General features: G+C 45.2%; 1 protein-coding gene across 2 annotated transcripts in view; it reads left to right on the top strand.

The window, feature by feature from the left end:
* The window catches only part of LOC146797519 (inter-alpha-trypsin inhibitor heavy chain H3-like), a 415,853-nt gene that overhangs the window by 121,331 nt on the left and 270,736 nt on the right, over positions 1-23,786 (top strand). For both annotated transcript variants that reach the window (XM_085624536.1, XM_085624537.1), the window contains exons 9-10: positions 76-244; positions 10,400-10,525. In XM_085624536.1, the coding sequence (XP_085480662.1) occupies positions 76-244; positions 10,400-10,525 (295 nt within the window). The remainder of the gene's footprint in view (positions 1-75; positions 245-10,399; positions 10,526-23,786) is intronic.

The raw sequence follows: 23,786 nt of genomic DNA, 5'->3' as shown, positions 1-23,786 counted from the left end.
AAATGTTCTTACAGATGATTTATAGGAAGGACTATGCATGCCTGCTTTCAAAGATGTTTTACCATTTTTTTACAGACTAAAGATGCCTTTCAGAAAATATCAGAAGAGCTTCATGAAGATGATTACTTCAATTTTGTAATATTTAGCAGTGACATTACACTTTGGAAGGAGTCCTTGGTGAAGGCCACTCCCCGAAATGTGAAGGAAGCCAAAGCCTACATTTCAAAGCTTACTGTCAATGGAGGTAACAATGAGTGGTGTCTTTGTAGCTCAGTTCTAATGAGAAAATACAAGCTATGTGTAAGGAAGAGTAGACAACAATCACTTTTTTAGAAGCTGAACTTTACATTTGATTCAAAATCATCATGGTTATGCTATAGCACTGGCCCCTTCTTAAGGCCACTTAACAACTTGAAGGTGCATTGCAGATTGTGAATTTTAGGGATCTGGGTCCCAAAAGTAAATTCACACTTTTGTGAAAGTTTATTATTTTTGGGTATTCCTCAAACTGCGATTTTAATTTAATTTGATTAATAGTAATTGTATGACTGTGGAGACTACGCACATACAAAGATAGGTCTGTCCTATTTTGTTATGAGCCAAGTTCTCTGCCGCGACTAGAACCGTAATTTGTATGATGGATCCAACGGTTACAGATTCCTAGAGATGAGACACAGGCAATTGAGCCTGTTCAGGAGCGTAAGGGCGTATCCTCAAGTTCAGCAGGGAGCAGCGCGACATGCTCCCTGTGGTACACCATTGATTCAAAGGCCTGGGCAATAGCTACTAACCATAGGGTTGGTGTACATGAAGCAGGCTGAAGAGGAGCTGAGATTTATCAGTGATTACAGTCCCTTGTTTTCTCAAAGATGTCGTTAACTGTATTGTGTGCCAGTACATTTGTTGCTGTTGTATTTAATCTACATGAGCTTCATAATACTTTTTTAATGGATCCTGGGCTGGTTGTCTGTTTGGGTAATTCTGAACACATCTCACTCATTTTGGTATTGTGCTTGACCTCCAGGTCATGTCAGCTTTTCTTCTCACTGTGAAGTCCAGCAGATCATTTTCCAGGCATCTTTCAGTGGGGTACCAGAATAACAGAACCTATCAGAGAGTAGGACCATTGCTAGTACATCATTGTCCTTCAGAAGGGTTTCCATATTCAAAAATAGCATTCTGAGCAGCCTGGGGACACTGTCTTGGCCCTCTCACATGAAGCCTATGGTAGTGCAGCAAATAGTCAAATTTGTGTGGACTAAGATGTCACAGGTCAAATATACCAAGTGATGTTGAATGTTCTTTGGCTGATCTTCTAAGAGAGTTGCCCAGACACACAAACCATTTTAGACTAGTGTTTTGGTGTAGGGAAGGCTACATGTAAAGTTATAGACTAGTATACAGATACTATGTGTGAGAAATTAGATACAGGTTGTTGGCTGAGGTGGGTGGGAGCCATTCTCAAATAACAGCCAGAACCTTTGTCAGGGTGAAAAACAAAAATGACAAAATTAACTTCTCCTTAACCCCATGGTAGCTTGGTACAAAAGCAGTCAGGCTTAACTTATAGACAATGTGTGAAGTATGAATGTAGCATTTAAACAGTAATAAAGTGAAAACACAACACAAGAAAAATCTAATAATTTATTTGATGCCAAAATGACAAAAATCCATTCTATAGAATGGAAGATATGCAGTTTTGAAGAGTTCAGGTAAATATAGCACCTAAAAACACAAAACACTACTTGCGGTTATCTAGTTTTGTGAGACCGGGTGAAAGTCATACGTTTAGGCTGGCCACAATGAAACACAAGGCAGATACAGGGTTCAAGTTAGTCCACTTGAAAAAGTTGCATTAAAAATGTCAGCATAAAGAGTTCTGTTTGCTGTGGAGGAGGCCGCAAGGAGCAGGGAGAGCATAACGTTGTTGTCATCGGTGTAGCGCAAAGAGCAGGTCGGGCATTGCAAATGGCTTTCGTTGTAGCGCAAAGATTATGTCAGGCTTAATGGACAGTCATTGCTAAAGATTCGCATTGGTGGCTATCGCTGGTTGTTGCCGTAGTGTGATGAGTTGGTTTCACTGGAGCTTCGTATTGGTGGTAGGCGAAGGCGCAAAATTCTTGGCACGAACAGGCCCGTTCGCGGTCGCAAAGAGGCCAAAGTTTCAGGATTTCTTCTGTTCTTTGTGCAGGAGCTCAACTGATGCCCTACCAATGGTCCCAGACCTGGGATTCACATGTTGGGGATCAGGAACTCTCTCCATCAGAGGCCAGCAGACCTCAGGCAGGTCCAGTTGCAGGTCTAGGTAGGTCCAGTTGCAGCAGGTCAGCTGGGCAGTTGCAGAGAGCCCTCTGGAGCTTGTTGTGACCCTATAGCTCAGAACAGGAGGTCAGTCAGCTAATCCTTGGAGTCAGTATGGCCTGGAATGTAGAAGTCTTCCTTCTCAGCATGCAGGGCAGGCTTCCACCAGCAGGGCACCATGGCATCCTTCTTCTGTAGTATCCACGGGTCCAGAAGTGTACTAAGAGTGGGTCTGAGGGACCCATTTTTATACCTGGTGGGCTGTTTAGGGCCTATCTTAGAGGTGCGTTATATGTAATAAAAAGGGAGTTTTAGTCCTGGCAAAAGCTTTTATTTTCCAGGTTGAAATATATGTGTAAAATCCCACACAAAAGCTGCAGTGGCAGGCATGAGACAGGTTGTAAAAGCTACATAAGTGGGTGGCACAATAAGTGTTCAGGCGCACTAGTAGCATTTAATTTACAGGCCCTGGGCACATGTAGTACAAGTTTACTAGGGATTTATAAGTAAATTAACTGTGCCACAAATTGGGCGTAAGCCAACTTTACCATGGTTAAAGGGGAGAGTACAAGCACTTTTGCACTGGTTAACAGTGACAAAGTGAACAGAGTCCTAAATCCAACAAAAACGAGTTCAGCCAAACACGAGGGGTGAAGGTAAAAGGTTTAGGGGGCTACCACCTAGGGGTGCCAGGTCTAACTCTGTGGCATCAGCTGGCACACAGCAAAGCAATGTCCTCACAGTACTAAGAAGATAGGTGGAAGAACATATTGGCGCTTAGTTGACGGTCACCCTTCTACCCTAAGGTGTTCTTTTCCAATTTCTGCCCCACCAAAATATGAGGGTGCAGGATTTGGGAAATAATTATCACTTGTATCGGGACAGCCCATATATGCATTTTTCTTCTTTTACAGTTAAAAAGTAGCAATATATAATGCATGTATATTCACATCAAAATGGCTTGACTTGACTTTTAATGTATTAATCAAACAAAACTTTCCAAGTATATTTGCATTTTAACAAAACTCAAAAGTGTTAATAGTCCCAAAATAATATTGATAAATACAGAGCCCTCATTACAAGTGGATTGAATGGGGGTAGGTGACATGGCATTAACACAGTGTGAGCCATTTAAAAGATGCTGTAAATATCCACTATTCAGACATTGGAGCATGTTTACAAAGAAATGACGGAGCACAGCGTTAGCCTTTTTGGCTTAACACTGCGCTACACCACTTCTGAAATGCAGAGCTACACCGTATTTACAACAATACGGTGCAGCCCTGGGCTTCCCCTTACACTTGCTCTAATTACAGCTGTCTAGCTCCAACGCAAGCACACTGCGCTGGGGGGAATGATTGTTTATGTGCAGGAAGATGTCTCTTCCTGCACATAAACAATTTTAAATGGCGTAATGTAGCTTCTATATGTGCTGCTTTGTGCAGCACACATAGAAGTTGCAACTCGTCATTTTTATAATGATTGTTTATGTGCAGGAAGGATCACTTTCCTGCACATAAACAATCATGCATGGCGTTTTGCTGTTTCTATGTGTGCTGTACAATGCAGCATACATAGAAACAGCAAAAACGTGGAGAAATAAAGCATTTCTCCTTGTTGCGGCATGTTAAGATCAGGTTTTTTATGGTCTTAATTTTGGCGCTGCCTCATATTTACGCCACCCTTGTCAATATGGGGTAGCATCACAATCAATGAATGTTGCGGTGGAACACCCACCGCAACACCCATTGCTCACCATTATCACACTAAGTATAGCGTGAAAGGGCGCCTTATTTACAAGGCAGCGTTAAGCCATGTTAAGTGGCTTAACACTGTTTTGTAAATAAGGCAAAGCCCATATCGCCATAAGAACGTAAAAGAAAATGAGGTTCCTGTGGCGAAAGGAGCTTGTAAATATGCACCTTTGTGCCACAGAATCACGTAACGACAGAATTACAAAACCTTTTCTAGCTCTTCGCTAAGGTAGATCGTGAAGAAAGGTGTATTTTATATTTAAACACAATCAAAGAGATAATTGTGTGAATTGCAGTTGAAAGTTTCAGCTTTATGATATTTAGAACTGCAAAATGTTACACTGCCATCACTATGAAACTTGGGTTGGAATTCACTTGACTTGGAGTAGGGTCAGATTTTTTTCTTCTGGCAAGCATGTACACATTTCAACCTATGCCTATTTGGACGCAGAGGGAAAATGTTAGACATATTTAGGGTTCAAAACCTTGATTTGTCCAAAAAAAAAAAAAACTGAATTCTGTTTATTTCAAGAGAGAAATGTAGGCTTGCACATAATATTTTTCTAAATACAAGCAGTTTAAACATAATGGGGCATATTCTCAAGGAGCTATCGCCGAGTTATCGGCACTTTATCGCAGTCAAAGTCGCGATAAATTTACTGCCCCATTCACAAGCCGGTGCTAACAGCCCATATCACCAGTTTTCTGGCGATAGCATCCTCAAAAAACATCGCCACTGATGACCCCGGCAACTATCGCTAATGAGATGCAGAGTAGGCGTTCCCGAGCAAAAAGCGGTGACAACACCACTCCACAACATTCTCAACGACCAGCCAGATCGGCGATAACATAACAAAACAGGCGATAAGGCACGGTAGCAGCAGGAAACTAACACCTGCTCTGACCTGGTGTAAAGTCGAACAACAACAGGCAGCAGCCAAGGGAGCACAGCCCATAGCCAAACATGAAGAACAACAGATGCCCACGAGCAACTGAACATGCAGCCCGGAGACCCAATAGCGCAACAACACCCACCGCCACCACCACAATATGTTCTTGCTATGGCAGAGAACATATCAGTGCACCCGGCCTCATCGCAGGCTGCACACCCGCTCAGCACTAGAGGTGCCACTAACTCTGTGAGGCGACGCCACGTGGTGGTAGGCCCGCACTCCCTGCTGGCTCAGGCCTACACTGCGGTCCAGCAGGGCTCACACTAATGCCACCATTCCGGACCACCTGGACGGCGCATCATCGCAGGTTGCACACCCGCTCAGCACTTACGGTGCCCCTACCTCGGTGCACCGAAAGACACCGTCCCATGGCAGTGTGCCTGTGCCTGCCGCAGTGTATCCGGTGCCACCAAGTCTGTGCACCGCAGGCCATGGACCCTCTGTGATTGAGTCCCGTAGTGCGGATGCCATCATGTCACCCCTGGCACTGTGCAATGTGCTGTGGCAGGACCCTAGGCCCTCAGCCCGAAAAGGATACCCACACGGAGAAACCCAGTGACAGAGTGGAAATGGCATCCAGCACGTGTGCCAGGCCCTTTTTATTGGCAGGGTCACATGTCATGTGATGCCGGTGCTGCATGGGTGTGGTGTGGGTGTTAACCAGCTGTGAGGGAGTGGCTCTGGCATGCTGACAACTAGACCTGTGAGCAGCAGATCCCTACAGGGAAGACCTGGGACATGTTGCGTTGTCGTACCCCCCTGTGAGCGTAAGTGGAGTGGGCTGGCCTGGCGTATGCCAGTCCAGCATAAGGGTGTGAACAATGACCCCGGGGCTCTGGGTGTGCTTTTATTCTGGGCTTGACAGGGAAGTGACTAATGCGTTTGTCTCCGTTCTAGTGTTTGCGCCATCCGGAACGCAATCGGCAATGTGTCACCCTGAGACCCAAGTCCCACAACATGAGCAACATGGACTTAAGGGGGAATCATTGACCCTACATTCATCCATACCTCCACACTTGCAAGATCATAGACATGACACATCGGTGTGACAATCAGTGTTTAATGCACATTCAATGGAGTGTTGTAGCTGCAGCAATACAGGGCCATGCAAACCCCACGTCACATTGATAGCCCGTGGAGGGCCAGCCAGAGTCCTTCAGGGAATGACAAGTACGTCACAAGAGGAGGAGTCCAGTCCGCAGTCTGATAGGTGTGTCATTGGTGACCAAACAGAATATGGCAGTCCATGTCGAGGTCCAAGGTTAGTGTCGCAGAGTGCATCAGGGGACAGTGGAAGGTGATGCTGCAGAGGGCAGAACCAAGCAGAAACAGGCCATATGGCGGAGATTAATGCTACCGCTTTCTTCTGACCACGAGGGCAGATTCACCCGCATCTTCGTCCTCTGCTGTTTCAGGTGCCTCACATGTGGGTGGTAGTGTTCTGTCTCCAGCACTGTGTGGCACTGAGACATCAGGGGCCAGGGATGTGGATAGCAGCAGCATGCATCAGGGCCAGGCCTTGTGGCAGCAATGCCATGAGGAGGGTCTTTATGGCATTGAGGGACCCAGCTACCTCTCGCTCGTGTGCAGCCGTGGCGGCCTTTTTTTCCGCCTGCGTCCGATACATGTTCTCCATGAGCCTCCGCATGAGTCCCAACTCCCGGGCAAGATTGCTGGAGGCACTCTGACTAGACAGTCGTTCTTGTCGCAGAGTCAGAAATTTGGCGATGTCAGCCATGGTTCATTGGAGGGCATGGAGCAGACTGTCGGTGTCCGTTAGGGACTGTGAGTGGTCTCCGATGGGACTTAGACACCCACATAAGGCATCTAGTTTGTCTGCCATGCGGTCAAACCCCACCTGCACCTGTTCAGCCAGCTTCTTCTGGCACCCCAACACACGGCGTTTGGAAGGCCATGTGTTCATCATGGGCATCCTGGGAAGCAGCCATGGTGGTGGGTGCTACCTGCTGTGTGTTCTGTGCAGGGGGTGGGTTCTCCTCGTAGCAGCTGGGCTGCCCTGCTCCTGGAAGTGGGCTGCGGAGGCTGTTCACGAGCTGTTGGAGGGCATCGGAGTCAAAGGTGTCGTAGTCCTCTTCGTCATCAGAGAAGAGAGGTTAGGACTGCTCTGCAGGAGGTGTTGAATTTCCCTCTGCAATGTGAAGGGGAGATGAAGTTTAACATTGTGCTCCCATGTATGTTGTCGCTTTGTACATGTTTACATTCAGACTGCATGACAGTGTACATTGTGACTGTTTGTGGGGAGCTGCCTATATGGTGCTGGACAGTGGACATTCCAACAACATCATGAATGTGTGTTTGTACTTGTACATTGTCAACTCACATTTCCCTGCTATGCCACATGTGATTGGCCAGTTTCTGCACACAAGCGACACCAGTTGTGTCCTCTGTTCTGTGGTGGACGTGTTGCGGATTGTGCCACATCGTTGTCAATGTTGATGCGCTCTCCAAGTGATGTGGGTGTGCCGCATTTTGGGGGGGTCGCCCCTGCAGCTCTGATTTGGCTGCCCCTTATCCCTTACATGCGGTGTGCCTCTGACTTCTGTGCTTATACAGTACTGTGATGTTGCATACTTGGATGCATTGGTCTCTTGGTGGGAGTTGGGGGTCTGGGGCGTGGTTTGTCCGCAGCTGTGCTATGCTTACTTGTGCATGTGTGCCATTGTGGCCATCTCCCCCATCCCCCAGTCCCTGTTTGGTACTCACCCTGATGCTGTTGTGTCCGGTCATGTTGGGCAGTGTCTGGTCCCCCAACTCCTGTCACTATCTCCCCACTGATGACTGTGGACACCATTTAGTCCATCTCGTCCAGCTCCTCCTGTGGTGCTGGGCTCCCACCTCCAGTCTGCATTGCTGCCTTCCGGTTGTTTGTGATTTTCTGCTTGGTTTTGCGCTTGACATCATTCCAGTGCCTCTTGACCTCTTCCATTGTCCTCTTCAGCACTCCGACTGCATTGACATTGTCCACGATGATCTACCATATTCCATTTTTAGTTGCCTGTGACACAGTGGAGGTGACAAACAGTAGTTGATGGTGTTCTATCACCTTCGTTATCAGGATCCTGTTTTCCTGCGGACTGAACCTTATCTTCCTACTCTTCTTCTCCTTGTCCTTCCCTGACCCCGCGGTTCCAGGCTGGTCCTCCGGGGCGTATGTGGGGATCGGGTTGTCCTCTGCACTTGTTCCGGCTGACTCCATTGTGCTTCGCTGTTGTTTGGCTTTTGTATGTGTTTTTTTCCCAACTTTTGTAGTGCATTTTCCCGCATGTCGCGTGGGGATTGCAGGCCAGTGGCTAGTTTTCACAGATTTCTGTATCGCGATTTGCGTCATTGCCGCTTTTTTCGCGTTGGTGTTTCGCATTTTTGCGGCATCGCGTTGATTTCAACACGTTCATTTGTCGCATTGTGGTGGGTCTATCGCATGGTGCCGCCGTGTTGGGAATACCACGTTAACACGGTGTTATTTTCCCATGATAGACTGCGACGTGAAGAGTTGCGTTAAGCTTCTTTCGCGGTAGTTATCAAGCGTTCTTGAGAATATCCCCCAATATATGATCATATAACATGATGCATCATACTTATTTTTCAGAACATGTGTACCCAGAGGGGTATCTTAGTATTGAAATAAGAAATGTTTACAGATAGGGAATTGGGTAAACAGTCAAACATCATAACATTGACACCCGAAAGTGTCCAGGATAAGGACTGGTAAACCAAGTATCATAAAAGAGTACACTGTCTGATTACTGCTTCTTAATATTAGAGCTAGAGCTGCACACTAAACGACAATCTAATTAGGTAATGTCGCAGAATGGGCACAAGTCCATTACCTTTGTACTGTCAATTGTGTCAATTCAAAATATGAAAATATAAAAATGGTTGTGCACAGATTTATGGATTAACTATGCGGGCACCCAGGGCCGGCTTTAGTGCTGGTGGCGCCCTGTGCGACAATGTTTGTTGGCGCCCCCCCAATGACCACCTCCATCACGGATTCTCTCACTAGCACCCTTTAACAGTGACCAAGTCTCCATAACCACACACTCTCAGATGCATTGAATTAGTTATATAGCGCCACTCATACCAGTGTAGGGTGTCCGAGCACTTTGCATCACATGCACATTACACAGAGACAATCAATCATACGTGTGTTAGGAAATGTTACATAACCCAAAGGACTAAAAGTGTAGGAGTTACATGCCATCCATACTGGTAGGCAGTATAGTTCAAGAGTGCTTGGTGTGGAGAAGCACAAACTCTGAGTCGAAAAAGAAACAGCATAGTTGGGAGTTTTCTTTAATAATAATCGATTTCTAGCCAAATTAACCCTTTTTGCAACATTAATCAATGTTCTAATGATGTATACTTCTAGTGTGTATGCAGTTCTAGGATGAAAGTTAATAGCTCACTATTCTATATTAGGACTTTACGTTATAAATTGCAAGTAACAAAAGGATGCCTCTTTTGAAAGCAGTAACCTGCTGATCTGTTTACATCATACACACTCTGTAATCTACTTGGTACATGTTCTTTGCAGCAGGCATAGTAACCCTTTATGCATGCTGCAGAATGCAGCATGCATAGAAAGAGGAAAAATGGGGAGAAATAAAAGTATTTTTCCTTGTTGCACCACGCCTACGCCTCCCCTCGGGAGGCGTAGGATTCTGACTCATTCCCAGCTTTAAAATTTTTTGAAAAATCTGAGAACGTGTCAGGTTTCATGGATGGTGCGTGGGAAAACCCACAGCAACACCCATGAAAAACTCCTTTCACGCAAAGTAATGGGGCCATATCTACAAGGCCATGAAAAGTCAAGCACGTCCTTGTAAATATGGGCAGGCGCTCTGCTCCTCCGGCGCGTCAAAAACAGTGACACATCGGCGGTGCAATGGGCTTGTAAATAAGGTCCTAAAGATTTGGGATAGACAAAGAGCTTACTTTTACTCCTCTCTGCAGAGCTCATCACTATGATAAGAGCACTGTCTAACATTTAAGAATCCAATCTACATCAGAAAGAAAAAACTGTTTATGTGCAGCTGGGAAAAAGGCATCATCCATATACATCAATAGTTGAAAGTCATTATGATGCTCACAAATGATCAATACTCTTCCCTACATCTTCCCATACTAATAAAACGCACTACTTCTAAGACTCGAGCACATCCAGTTAAATCAACGAGCCAGATTCTTTATAGCTCAATGCAACAAAGTCTGCAGCTAGATTTGGTAAACGCCAGCAGTAAATGTCAGCAGTAAACTTTGACAGTATAGGTCTCCTGCTCGTTTCTATTGCCCATCAGGTGTTCATACTGTCAAATAAATAACTACTTTCCACTGATGTATTATAACATTATTTTCTTTCCTTTATTTCAGCAACAAATATCAATAAAGCACTGCTGACTGCAACACAATTACTAAAAGACAATCTTTCTAATGAACAGAAGCTGGGAAGGCGTTTCTCCATAATTGTATTCTTGACAGATGGTGACCCTACTGATGGTAAGTTCTTTTCTGCTATTTAGGAGACAATTAATATGTAAGTACTGGTTTGCCTACAACACTTGAACTAGACCTATCTCTATTACTTCATATTTGTGTCCTGGATAATATGACACATCCTGACTTGGCATACATTTGTTTGTTAGCAATCATCAGTTGTCTTTAAATATGGTTAAAGGTGTGAAGAATATCTGCTTGCAAAACCTTGGAATTGTGATATTCACAACACGAGGCCAGACCTAGACGCCCTGTCGAGAAAGTGCAGAAAGCCAAATTGTAAAGCAAAATTTCTCTCCATGGGAGTGACAGAACAAGGCTTGTCATAGCGTTCCCTGAAGTCTAACCTATTTCTACCTAGCAAATGTCTTTCGAATAGCTGTATTGTCACTTTGCTGACCTACTTCCAGGAGTCCATCCTAGTGCTAATGACGAGCACTGAATTACACAAAACCACCATGAGAAAACAGAATACAACATGTTTTGCTGGACAATATCTAAAGTTCGCAATACTTGCATGCCTACAATATCGATGTGAAAATGTTATTTTTGCATGGGCCATTCATTATGACACCAATCATCAAGCATCATTGACTATCTTGAATTGTAATTGCTGATTTTTTTCTTGTGGCTAGGATGAAGATGGACTGACTTCGATATATGTTTAAGCTTGCTCTAGAACATGTCATTCATGATTTTTTGACAAGCTGTCTAATTATTCTTAAGGTGTTGTAAATCAGATATTACATCACTTATTACATATGTGTCTTTCTGAAAAATAAATATTTGTAATATATGTATAGCTAAAGATTAATGGAAGAAGACATGGGTAAATAGGTGTCTAAATACAGTGATGTAATATCTGACGTCATCAGCAGAGGATTGCGGTCGTGTGAGTTATAGTTGCCTGCACCAACTATAACGGGGGAATTTCATTGGTTTTTTACGAGGGAAATGTCCAGCTAACTATAACATGTGTGAAACCTATGGTTTTTTTAAGTGAATATATATATATATATATATATATATATATATATATATATATATATATACATATATAACAATACAAAATCCCTCCCATTTTCTCCAACGGGCACAAACTCCTCTTCAGTTTCTGTGCGTATTTTATTGCAACTCACTCCATGTATATATTTAATGTGATGATCCAAAAAGTTACTATTAATTCGTTATACACAAAGCCATGTTTTCCTTTGTCAAGGTAGTGGATGGCATAATAAGTGTTGTAGCATCCGGGTAATATTTAACTTTCTATGGCAGGGGTGCATTTCTGCACCATATACTATGGCCTTATAGAAAAATTAAATATGCCAATTAGGAGTTAGCCACTGTTCCATATTTTACAACTCAGAGACCATGCACTGGGGTCTGAGTAGCAGTGTCCCAATGCAGAGAGTCAAAAATCCAGCAGCATCAATAGTAAAATAGGATGAGTGTTTTTACACTGTAATGCTCCGGAAATTCTTCACCCCAAGGTATGGTAACTTATAGCCAGATCCTCTTCATCACTATTTTTAATCAAACCTTTACTTTGTTCATTTTTGGAATTAACAAGTTACAGGAAAGTGTTTGCTTTCTACATTAATCTATATATAATTTGTTGCCATGAACCACACCTTTACAGTGATCTATGTCAGAGAAAAGGTTCACTCGAACAATTATTGAATAAAATGGTAGCTCCAATTTCTTTCTTACTAGGATAGTCTTTTCAGCATATTGATTTCACTGGGGAACAACGAGTAGTTATTACATACTTTAGTACCTGTTTGATCCTGACACAGTAGCAATGATTTTGCATGTGGCAGATCAAGACTAAGGTGAACTCTCACCCTTACTATTTAGAATTGTACTTTATCTAGCTAAGTGGGCAAGATATATCTCTTCCCTGCATAATTGCTCAACATTATTTGTACCAAAATGTTAGAAATTGGGGCTCGGGTGACAGTGGTTTACACACTGTCCAAACAGGGACACTCACTCTAGGGTAAGTAAGTTACACCCTCAGAATAACCCATGTTCACCACCTTGGTAACTTAGCAAGAGCAGTCAGGCTTATCCTCAGAGGAAATGTGTAAAGTTTATACACATAGAGAGTGACACAGTGAAAATACCACAAAATTACTCCACACCAGTTTAGGAAAACAGCTAATATTTATCTGACTAAAAAAAAGGACAAAATGACAACAATCCAACATACACAAATCAAATTACGAATCCTCACAGATTAAATGCAGTTATAGCACTTAGAAACACAATAGCTCCAACTGGGGCTAGAACGACGTGCTTGACGGAGTCGAATCTCAATGTTGGGGGCTGACCGCAATGTAGCGCAGGCCAGCTATGGAGTCGTACTGACCCCGGTTACAGTACCTGGGAAACAATCACAAAACAAAGATGTTGCAGGGCTCCAGAGAGGTGAAGCGTTGCTGGGGCAGGTGCAGCATCAGTTCCTCACTGTCGGTGCAGGTCTTTGGCAAGTTGGTGCTCTGGACATTGTAAGGCACAGGGGAGGTGAAGTGGCATTGACAGCAAGGCATCGGATCTGCTGGCGGTGTATTGTCGATGAGGTGTCGAGAGTCATTCCACGCGGCGTCGATTTCGCAGTGTCGCTGTCTCACCACTGGGCCACCAGAGTCAGAGTTTGGCGCCACTGAGTTTGGTGACGCAGTACTCAGAACTCCCTTTGTGGCGGTTCTTCGAATGTGCTGCGTTGGACCTGCATCACCGGTCATGGTCGCTGTATTGAGCGGGAACACGGTTCCAGCGCAGGCAGTTCGCGGTGCCGAGGAGCGAATTTACACTCAAAGTCGATGTGCTGATTTCTTCTTGTTGAACACAGCAAACTCACTTCCAAGAGCCCTGTACTGGATTAGTATCACTTGCCAGAGCAAGCCTTGCAGCAAGTAAAGTCCGGGTGCTGAGTTGAAGACGAAAAGCCCTTGGAGAATCCTAGGTTCTAAGATATAGACAGCAGGTCCAGTCCTTCTCACTCCCAGGCATGAAGCAGCAGGCCAACACAGCAAAGCTGTTCATCAAAATGTCAGTCCCTCCTACAGCACAGCAGCCCGTCTTCCTGGTAGAATGTTCTCAGTGCCAGAAGTGCTCTGAGTTCATGGTGTCAGAGGTCCAGTACTTATACCAACTTCGGCCTTTGAAGTCGGGAAACTTCAAAGAGATGCTTTGAAATGCCCAAGACTCTGCCTTTCCTGCCCTGGCTCAAGACTCACTACTGGGAGGTGTGCATCCCTTTGTGGGGGGACAAGCCCCAGTTCTATTAGGTGAAGAGTGTCAGTGACTTCCTCCCATCCTGCTCAGGATGACCCATCAACATGCAGGTGAATGCTCAGTCACACCTTCCTTTATGTGTGTTTGTCTAGAGGGAATGCAGGAAGTCAGCTGTCACCCACCCCAGGCATATATTCCACAGCCAGTCAGAAGTCACCAAATTGTTGGAGTCAGAAAACGCCAAATTTCTAAAAGTGGCATTTTCAGAACTGCAATTTAAAAACCACCTTCAGTATCCCAGTCAAAAATGCTTTATTCAACTCTAAAAGAGGCATAAAAGATTACACATACATGTTTTCATTTAAGAGACAGCAAATCCATATACAGAGAAGTTACAGGTTATAAAAAAATGACTCATATTTACTATGAATTTTAAACAGTAAAAAGATAGTTTAAATTGCAATATATAATCTCATTTGTTCCTAGGAAGAGTAGGTATTCCATTGCCAGTTTATAATTTCTAATCCCTGCTGCAAGTAATAATGGGTGAATTACCTGCTTCCTCTGTGGGGTAAAAAAATCTACAAAATAAAATAAAGTTCGTAGTGTTTTGGTATGAGCAACTGTCACAAGGACAGACAGGGAGTGATGTAAACCATGAGACTTAAGTAGGGAAAGCAACTGAGAAATGTATAGTTTTTAGATGCAGCCTAGTCAACAGAAATGTCTACCTTTCATTTAAATCGATTTGAAGATAGAGAGCGGGTTCTCTTTGTGGCTGAGAGAAAGGCTCTGCGTGACCAGTCGAATTACATATAGGGCCTGCCTGCTCATGGCTTTGGTAGAAAAGTGACTTAATAGTGGAAGACGATAAATTTTTTAAGGTGTCGGGGTTTGTATAATATTCTGTGACACCCATTTTGGCAAAACTCGTTTTGACATACCTTAACCAGGGTATATCTAGGCTATTATCCAGCTTCATACAATCTGCCAGTATTGTGCTACAAAGAGCAGCCTCTGGATACTTCCAGGATTTTATCCAGAGCACCAGTAGTTGTAATGCAATATGGTCTTTCAAATTACTCAGACCAACTTCCTCATGACAGAAAGAAACAGAGGAGCTCTGGGGCACTGAGAGAAGTCTTCTTAAAAACTTATTTTCTATTATTTGAAGTGATTTACAATTTACGTGTCCCCAAACCACGGCCCCAAAAGTTACCACTGAAAGGCTTTTACTCTTGTAAATACATAAAATCTCTTTAGTTGACTTGTGACCCAATCTTTTAGCAAATATAAAAACGGCATCATTCGATTTCTGAAATTGCATGGTTCTGATATTTAAAGCATGATTCCAATTAAAATCAACATCAAATGGTATCTCCAGGTAAGTAAAATCCGGGACCTTCTTGATTTCTTCGCCCCCCAATTAAAAATTTCCTTGTTTTAGATTTTTTTGGTCCACATTTCATTATAAATGATTTAGTGAGATTAACTTTTAGCCCCAGATCATTCATAAAACCATTAAAAGAATCAAGCAGTATTTGTAGGCCATTTGCTGTCCTAGCTATCAGGACAGCGTCGTCAGCATATAGCAGTAGGGGGGTTTGGCATGGGTTAAATCTTGGGGTGTCCTTCCCTACCTTACATAGTTGGTCTCCCAACCCATTAATATATAAAAAAAATAGTAATGGCGCCATGACACAACCCTGCCCTACCCCTATATCAGAGGGGAATTCTTCAGTCAAATCTACCTTACTACTATAGCGTACTGCGGCTGAGGTGTGTTCATGAAGCCTGCTGAGCAAGGTGATAATTCCTCCATCAATCCCCTTTTTTAACATTATGGAACATAACTGTCTGCAATTCACTGTGTCGAAAGCACAGGTTAGGTCCATAAAGGCTAGATGAACTCAGCCCTTTTGTGCTTTGATATACTTTTGGACAGTTAATGCCAAATGTAATGTTTGTTCCACAGTTCCAAGTCCAGGCCGAAATCCAAACTGATAGATCGAGAGCGCCTGATGTTCAAGCGCCCAAAGTTATAATTTGGCCAAGATTACCGAGCCAAAGATTTTAACTGAGCTGTTGAGCAGGGAAATTGGACAGTAGCAGTGAGGTTGGGTTTTATTCCCCTTTTTAAAAATTGGAACTATAATTGCTTCCTGCCAGGTCTTGACTAGTGGGTCCACTATTGCAGCCTTTAGGGCATTTGTTATCAAAGGGGCCCAAAAATATGGTAAATACTTGTACAGGTCAACCGGGAATCTATCCGGGCCCAGGGCTTTCTCTGGGCGACTATTCTCTATAGCCAACAGTACCTCACTCATCTCTATTGAATTGCTTAGGGCCTGAGTGGATCTAGAGAAATAACAAACGGAGGAGCAAAGCATTAAGAGCCTCATGCTGTCTTCTTTATGGCTGTTAATATTATCCTGGGGAAAAAACATTTGATCATGTAGATGTTTTTCCCAGGATGACTTTATCTCGCCATTACGAGGTTGTCTTTCAGAATTTGCCATAACTTTCAGCACTGTTTTTCTTTCCCATTCCTAATGTATAAAACTCAGGATTGTAAGGTAATAATGCAAAATAACCCCCCAGGTTATATGTTAGGAATATACCTGGGTATATGGGGTAACATTATAGATCCAAGTTCAATTTGCACAGACTCAGAAAAATGAACCCTCATTATTGAGGGTCAGAAATAGGACCTAAGTGATATGATTGAAAGGCTCAGGTATCTACTACTTGGTAAAATCTCATGAAGGCTGGTGGAAAGCAATAGGTGTTCCTGTTATTGGTAATATAGTGCGTTTGCTGGAGACGTTTTGTGGTAAGAGGCCCATATGATTTTTTTCAATATCAGTCTATTGGAAGCCCTACATAAAAATATCATTCCAATTGTATTATATTTGCCTGTATTTCTTGCCTGAAAAGCACACGTTGCGCTCTCCTGGGATTGGTGCTGTGCATCGGAACATGTGTCCAGCTTTTGCAGCTTAAGATAAACGGAAATAAAATGCAGGCCCTCAACTTGTGAAAGATAATTTAAAATCCCATCTTTATTCGATTATGATCACAATAAGCCCAAAGCCAGCCACACATTCTGCCTTTACTGTCCTATCTCAAGACAAACACTGTTTGTCTTGGGCCTGTAATTATGGCACCGACTCATCAAACTTTATGCAGGCCTTCTAGCAATGATGATCAGAGTAGATGCTATATGACTACCTTATTTGAAATCATAAAGTGTATACCAAATATAGGGGCATATTTACAAGCTGGCGATACAAAATTATAGCCGCTTTTGCGGCCGTTTTCGGCCGAAAAGCGGCGATAATTTTATCGCCTAATTAGCAAGGCCACACTAACGTGTGAAACCTTGCTTTAGCATCAGGATTCCTAACGCCCAGCTTTGCATTTCCAATGAGATGCAAAGTAGGCGTCCCTGATCTAACATGACAGGAGAAATGTCGCTAAGCGACATTTCTCCTATCATCAAGCCCCACGCTATGAAGCATAGCATCAGGAAAAGTAGCGATAACCCCTGTTATCGCTACTTTCCTTACGCCTGCTTCAGGACTGACATAGCCATGATATCCTATAGAAGGTGGATCTCATGGCTCTGAGCCCGATTCACAGAACTAACTTAAGACAGAATCCTAAACTTACTACTTTTGGTATTCACAGAAGTTAGGATTTTGTCTTAAGTTTGTCTTAAGACAAACTTAAGACAGACTTAAGACATACTTAAGACAACTTAAGACAGACTTAAGACAGACTTAAGACAAACTTAGTAGAAAAAACTATCAAACACAAACTGACCAACACCCAAGCACCATGGAGGCAGCCGGAGCAGGCGCAGAGGATGAGCGCAACCCCACAAGCACCCCGGACGACCAGCCTGGGACCTCGTGGACAGGGAAGGGCAAGGAGAAAAGGAAGAGGAAGACGATGTTCAGTCCACAGGAGAACAGGATCCTAGTCACGGAGGTGATGGAACACCATCAACAACTGTTCGTCACCTCCAATGTGTAATTGGGCACCAAAAATGGAATATGGCGGGATATCGTGGACGCCATCGGAGAGCACAAGAGGTCAATGGACGAGGCCAAGAGGCGATGGATTGACATCAAGCGCAAGACTAAGGAGAAACTCGCAGCCAACCAGAAGACAGCACTGCAGACTGGAGCCCAGCGCCACAACTACTGCTGGGTGACATGGAGGAGCTGGTGTCAACAGTCATCAGTGTGGAGACTGTGGCCAGAGTCGGTGGACCGGACACTGCTCGACAGGACACAACACAACCGAAACAGGGTGAGTGACCACCAGGTACTGGGGGGACGGGTGGAGATGGCCACAATGGCATACATGCACAATCAAGCAAAGCACCGTGCAAACCCACAATGACTCTGGTTTATGGCCCTGATCTACAGACTGTCACAATGTACAATACCATGCTGTCTGAATGTCAACATGTACCATGCGGCTACATACATGTGGACACATTGTAATACACAGTCTCCCCTTCACATTGTAGGGGCTCCGTCAACACCTCCTGCAGAGAAGTCCCAGACACTCTTCACTGATGATGAGGAGGACACCCCCAGCATCGACCCTCCAAGACATCATTGACATCATCCGCAACTCACCTCCAGGATCAGGGCAGCCCAGCTGCATCGACGAGACCCCACCCACTACCCAAACCACCCAGCAGGAGGCACCCACAGTCTCCCAAGACCCCAGGAACAACACATGGCTTTCCAACGCCGTGTGCTGGAGGGCCAGAGGGAGATGGCTGAGCAGGTGCGGGTGGGGTGCGCCATCATGGCTACCAAACTAGACGCCATCCATGGGTGTCTAGGTCCCATCAGGGACCAGCTCCAGTCCCTAACAGACACCCACGGCCCACTCCATGGTCTCCAATGAGCCCTGACTGACATCGCTGGAGTCATGACACGGAGAGAAGAACACCTGTCCGCTCAGAGTGACTCCAGCGATCCCAGTCGTGAGCTGGCACACATGCGGAGGCTCATGGAGAACATGGTGTGGATAGAGGCAGAAAGGATGACAGCCACCGCTGCACATCAGCAAAATGTAGCTGGGATCTACCATGCCCTGCAGATCCTCATCATGGCATTGCTGCCACAAGGCGTGGCGCTGATGAATGCTGCTGCCCCCACACTATCCACATCTCCGCCCCCTGATGTGTCACTGCCACACAGTGCGGCCGACAATCCTCCTCCGGCCCCTGATGTGTCAGTGGCACACAGTGCCGCAGGCGGTACTGCAACACCCACAGGTGGTGCAGAGTACACACCCGAGGACAAGGACGTGGATGGGTTCAAGTTCAGTAGGAGGCACAAGCATTCATTTATGCCACCTTGCATGTTTCTGCTTGGTGCCGCACATGGCCGCATGACCTTCCACTGACCCCCGATACACTCTGCTGCACTCACCTTGGACCGCGACATGGACTGCCATATCCTGTTTGATGACGAATGACAAGGCGACCAGACTGCAGACTGTACCCTTTCTCTTCCGCAGTGCTTGTCATCCCCGGATGGACTCTGGCTGGCCCTCCATGGGCCCATATTGTGTAGTGTGCTTGGCATGGCCCTGTACCGCTCCAGCTGCAAAACTCCGCAGGATTTGCAATAAACATCCAGTAATGCACTGCTGTGTCATGTCTTTCATCCTTCATGTATGAATGTGTGGATGAATGTAGGGACAGTGATTTGCCTTACGTCAATGATGCTCATCTGGTGGGATGCCAGTCACAGTGTGCTACATTGCCTATTGTGTTCCGGGTGCTGTGGACACTACAACAGGGACACAAGCATTAGTCACTTCCTTGTCCGGACATGGACTGAACCACGCCCAGAGCCCCCGAGTCATTGTTGCAAGCCCTGCACTGGTCAGGTGTACGCCAGGCCCGACCACTCTGCTTACGTTCCGAGGGGGGCCCACATAGCTACCTGTCGCAGGCGTACTAGCTGGTGGTGTGCAGGTCACTGGTCTAGTTGTCAGCATGTCATGGTCACTCCCTGAGGGCAGGTTTGCACACACACCATACCCATCCGGCACAGGTGTCACAGGCCATGTGACCCCGCAAGTATAAGGGGCCGACAGCGTCAAATTTCCCTCTGCCGGTGGTGACTGGATGACAGACTCACAAAGGGCCCATGAGTTGTTGCATGCAGGGTCAGTGGCACCCGAAGCCTTGTGGCCGCCATGGGCCTACCACCACCTGGCGCTGATTGGGCCAGCAGCTTGCACGGGCACGAGGTGTGCCCACTGGTGGACACACCGGTGGCAGCAGGTGAACAGTGAGGCTTGGGTGCGCAGGGGTGGCGGTGTCTCTCTCTCTTTCTCCCTTCCCTCTCTCTCTCTTTCTCTCTCTCCCCCTTCCCTCTCTCTCTCTCTCTTTCCCTTCCCTCTCTCTCTCTCTCTCTCTCTCTCTCTCTATCTCTCCCTTCCTTTCATTCTCTCTCTTTCTCTCTCTCTCTCTCTCTCTCCCTTCCTTTCATTCTCTCTCTTTCTCTCTCTAGCTTTCTTTCCTTCTCTGTTTCTCTGTGTCTCGCTCCTTTGATGTGCGCATGACACACATCCTGATTTTGTGCTTTATTTTCCAGGCTGTGACGTCGAGATTGTCCGCATTGGTGTTTTATGTTGTATTTCAATAAAGTTTTGGTTGTTACTTTAGTGCTGTGTGACTTTCTTGTTCTTCTGGCCACACATGTGTGTTTTTTTTTGGCAATGTGCGTCATCACGCGCTTTTTGTGGCTCTTGTGTCGTGCAAGGTATGTGTATGTCCGGAGGGGGGGAGGCTGGGGGTGGTGGCGGAGGGTGTTGTGACCCTCATGGGTATCGGAGCTGCATGATCATTGTCTCCATGGCATCTGTGGGTCTTCAGGTGTGGCTCTTGGCTGGGCTCCCTTTCATGCTGTGGGTAGTCGTCCTGCTTAGCACCAGCAAAAGGCAGGTGTTAAATCCCTGGTGCTACCGCGGCTTATCGCCTGTTTTTGGTTTGCTTCACAGATCTGGCAGTTCGTTGTGAAATTGGTGTTGTGGTTTTTTCGTGTGTTTTTGCACGGAACACCTACTCTGCATCTCATTAAGGTTAGTTGGTGGTGTCCACCGTGGAGATCAATTTTGGGGCAGTTATCGCGGCAATACTGGCGTCGTTTGCAGTTTGCATCAGCTTGTGAATGGGCTGTTAAATCTATCTCCATTTTTGATGCTTTAAGGTGGAGATACATCGGAGATAAGACCTTGTGAATATCCCCCCAGGTGTCCTGTGGTGCCTTACTATAGACATCAGGAGAAACCCACAGAAAACAAGATTGTTGGCTACCCTACAAATATGCTTGCTGTGAGAGTCTTTGGCTTGATTGTAGTTTTTATCTCTTCAATAAAAGGTACTGCTTCCTCCTCTCTTATTTCCCCAGCCCTGCTGTGAGAGCACAGGGTCTCGTTGTTAACTCCAGCACCACTGTAAGTGTATGATGCTCATTTGCTTGCTTTTTATTCAATTGCTTTCCTTCCTCTTATTGTGTCTGTCGCTCTCCTGAAGCATAGTTTCCTTGCAATATTTTACATTTGATGACCTGTATCCTTCCATAGTTTACATTAGAAAGCTAGTTTCTTTTTCTTTGAGCACTCTATGGGAGTGCATGTGTTTTCTTGCTTTCTACCCCACTTTACTGAAAACCAATGCAGTCTACGCCAAACTACTCTGCACCCTGAACATTTTATGCCACCTCACGCAATGTCATTGTGCTCTAAATCGCTGCACTCTACGCCACTCTGTTCTACTCTGCACCACTCTGCTCTGCACCACGCTACGCCAATGACCTGTATGCCAATCTACTATATGCTACTGCGCTCTACGCCTGTCTACTTTGCAACACTGCACTGTCTGCTGCTGAACTCTATGCCTCTTCACTCTGTGCTGTGCCACTGCCCTCTACATCGCTCTATTATAATCCACTGCACTTTATGCCAATACACTAACTACCACTTTACTGAAAATCAATCCACTCTACACCATTGACTCTACGCTAACTACTCCGCACCACTGCACTCGATGGCGCTTTACTCCAATCTCCAACACTGCACACTATACCACTGCACGCTAATACACTCTATTCTATTGTGTACCACTGCTCTTTGCACCACTCTGCTCTGCCTGCAACTCTTCTGCACCACTCTTTCCTGCACCACACTGCTTTTCGCCACTCTACTCTACAACTCTACTGCGCAAAACTGCACTGTCTGCCCCTAAACTCAGAGTCACTCTACTCTGCACCACTGCCCTCTACATCACTCTATGCCACGCTAGTCTATTGCGTTCTATGCCACTCTATTCTACTCTGCCCTACTCTACTCTATTCCGCTGCACTCTAGTTTGCACTGCTCATCTGTATACCACACTATGCCACTATACTATGCATCACTCCACTCCACTTTAATCAATTCTGCACAACTGCACTCCATGCCACTCTACTCTACGCCACTGTCTATACACCTCTGTACTCTATCCTGCACCGTTCTATCCTGAACCACTTTACTCTGCGCCACTTCACTCTACTCTGTAACAATTAAATCTACACCACTGAAGTCTACTCTGCACCACTCTACCTTATGCCTCTGCACTCTACGCCACTCTACTCTGTCACTGCACCCTACACCAATGCACTCTACACCACTTTACTCGAATCCAATGCAATCCACATCACTGCACCCTCCGCCAATTTACTCTGTACCACTGTACTATACGCCACTTCACACCAGGCAACTCTATGACACTACACTCTAAGATACTCCATTCTGATGCTGTTCTCCACTCTGATGCTCTCCCTCACTCTATGCCACTCTCCAACACTACTCCACCGTGCTCTACGCCACTACATCTATGCCACTCCATGCCACTTCACTCCATTCTATTCTGTGGCAGACTACTCTACTCTGTGCCACTTCACTCTGTTACTCCATTCTGACACTCTATGCCACTCCACTGTATGCCAATCGACTCTGCAACCACTACTCCACTCCACTCCACTCTACAACACTATTCCACTCTGCCAATCTGCTTTACGCCACTCTACTCTGTTACATGCCACTCTACGCCACTCTGTACAATGCTCTCTATGCCACTCCACTCTGCTGTACACCACTCCACGACACTCAGTGCCACTGCACTCTTCTCCACTGTATTCCCTTCCACTCTACGACACTCTACTCACTCCACGCCACTCCATGACACTCTGCGCTACTCAACTCTACTCTACAATACTCCACTCTACTTTGACACTCTACTCCATTCCACTCTCCTTTAACCCATTACCTTTTAGCCATGCTGAACAGACATACTGATGTACAACATGGCTAAAACATATTGGCAAAGCCAATGGCTCTTGCATAGGCGAGACCTATTGGCTTTGCAGTTTTTAGTTGCAATTGCTTTTTCTCTTTCTTCTGTGTCCAAAAGTAGAGTTAGGAACTGTAAATGTTGCCGACTCATAGCAAGGTAATTCCATTTTTGTAATAGTGCAGCAAATCCTCTATTTTGCAGTGCATTGACGCAGGCTATTAGTGAGAATGATCATTGCATTGGAACAGTTTCCACACTTCATTTTTACGTGACGCCTGCACAGCGCTTGTGCTGTGCTTGTTGAAATCACTTGTCTTTAATATATCTTAAAAGGGGGCTCTTATCAGTTCCCAACACCGAAGGACTGTGTTCATTTGCTTTTGGGTGGAACACGCATTTATGATACTTCTACTAAATCTGTTCACACCGTTTAAGTGTGATTCACTGTCAAGATAACATCTGTCACTATTGAAAAAGCAGACAGCTTCTAACAGTATGCTGGAATGCTTGCTTTTTATTACTTAGTTGTGTAAAGCAGATGCTTTAGCTTTAGAACGTTTGTGGCATTTCCTAATTATGTCTCAGTACCTTTCTTTGCACTTTGTAGGCATTATCGGATTGATTTTTTGCAGCTTAATCTATCTG

Source organism: Triturus cristatus, chromosome 9 (genome assembly GCF_964204655.1).
Source record: "Triturus cristatus chromosome 9, aTriCri1.1, whole genome shotgun sequence".
In the NCBI taxonomy this organism is placed as follows: Eukaryota; Metazoa; Chordata; class Amphibia; order Caudata; family Salamandridae; genus Triturus; species Triturus cristatus.
The sequence above is the reverse complement of the archived record's forward strand: the minus strand, read 5'-3'. Positions and strand labels throughout refer to the sequence as shown.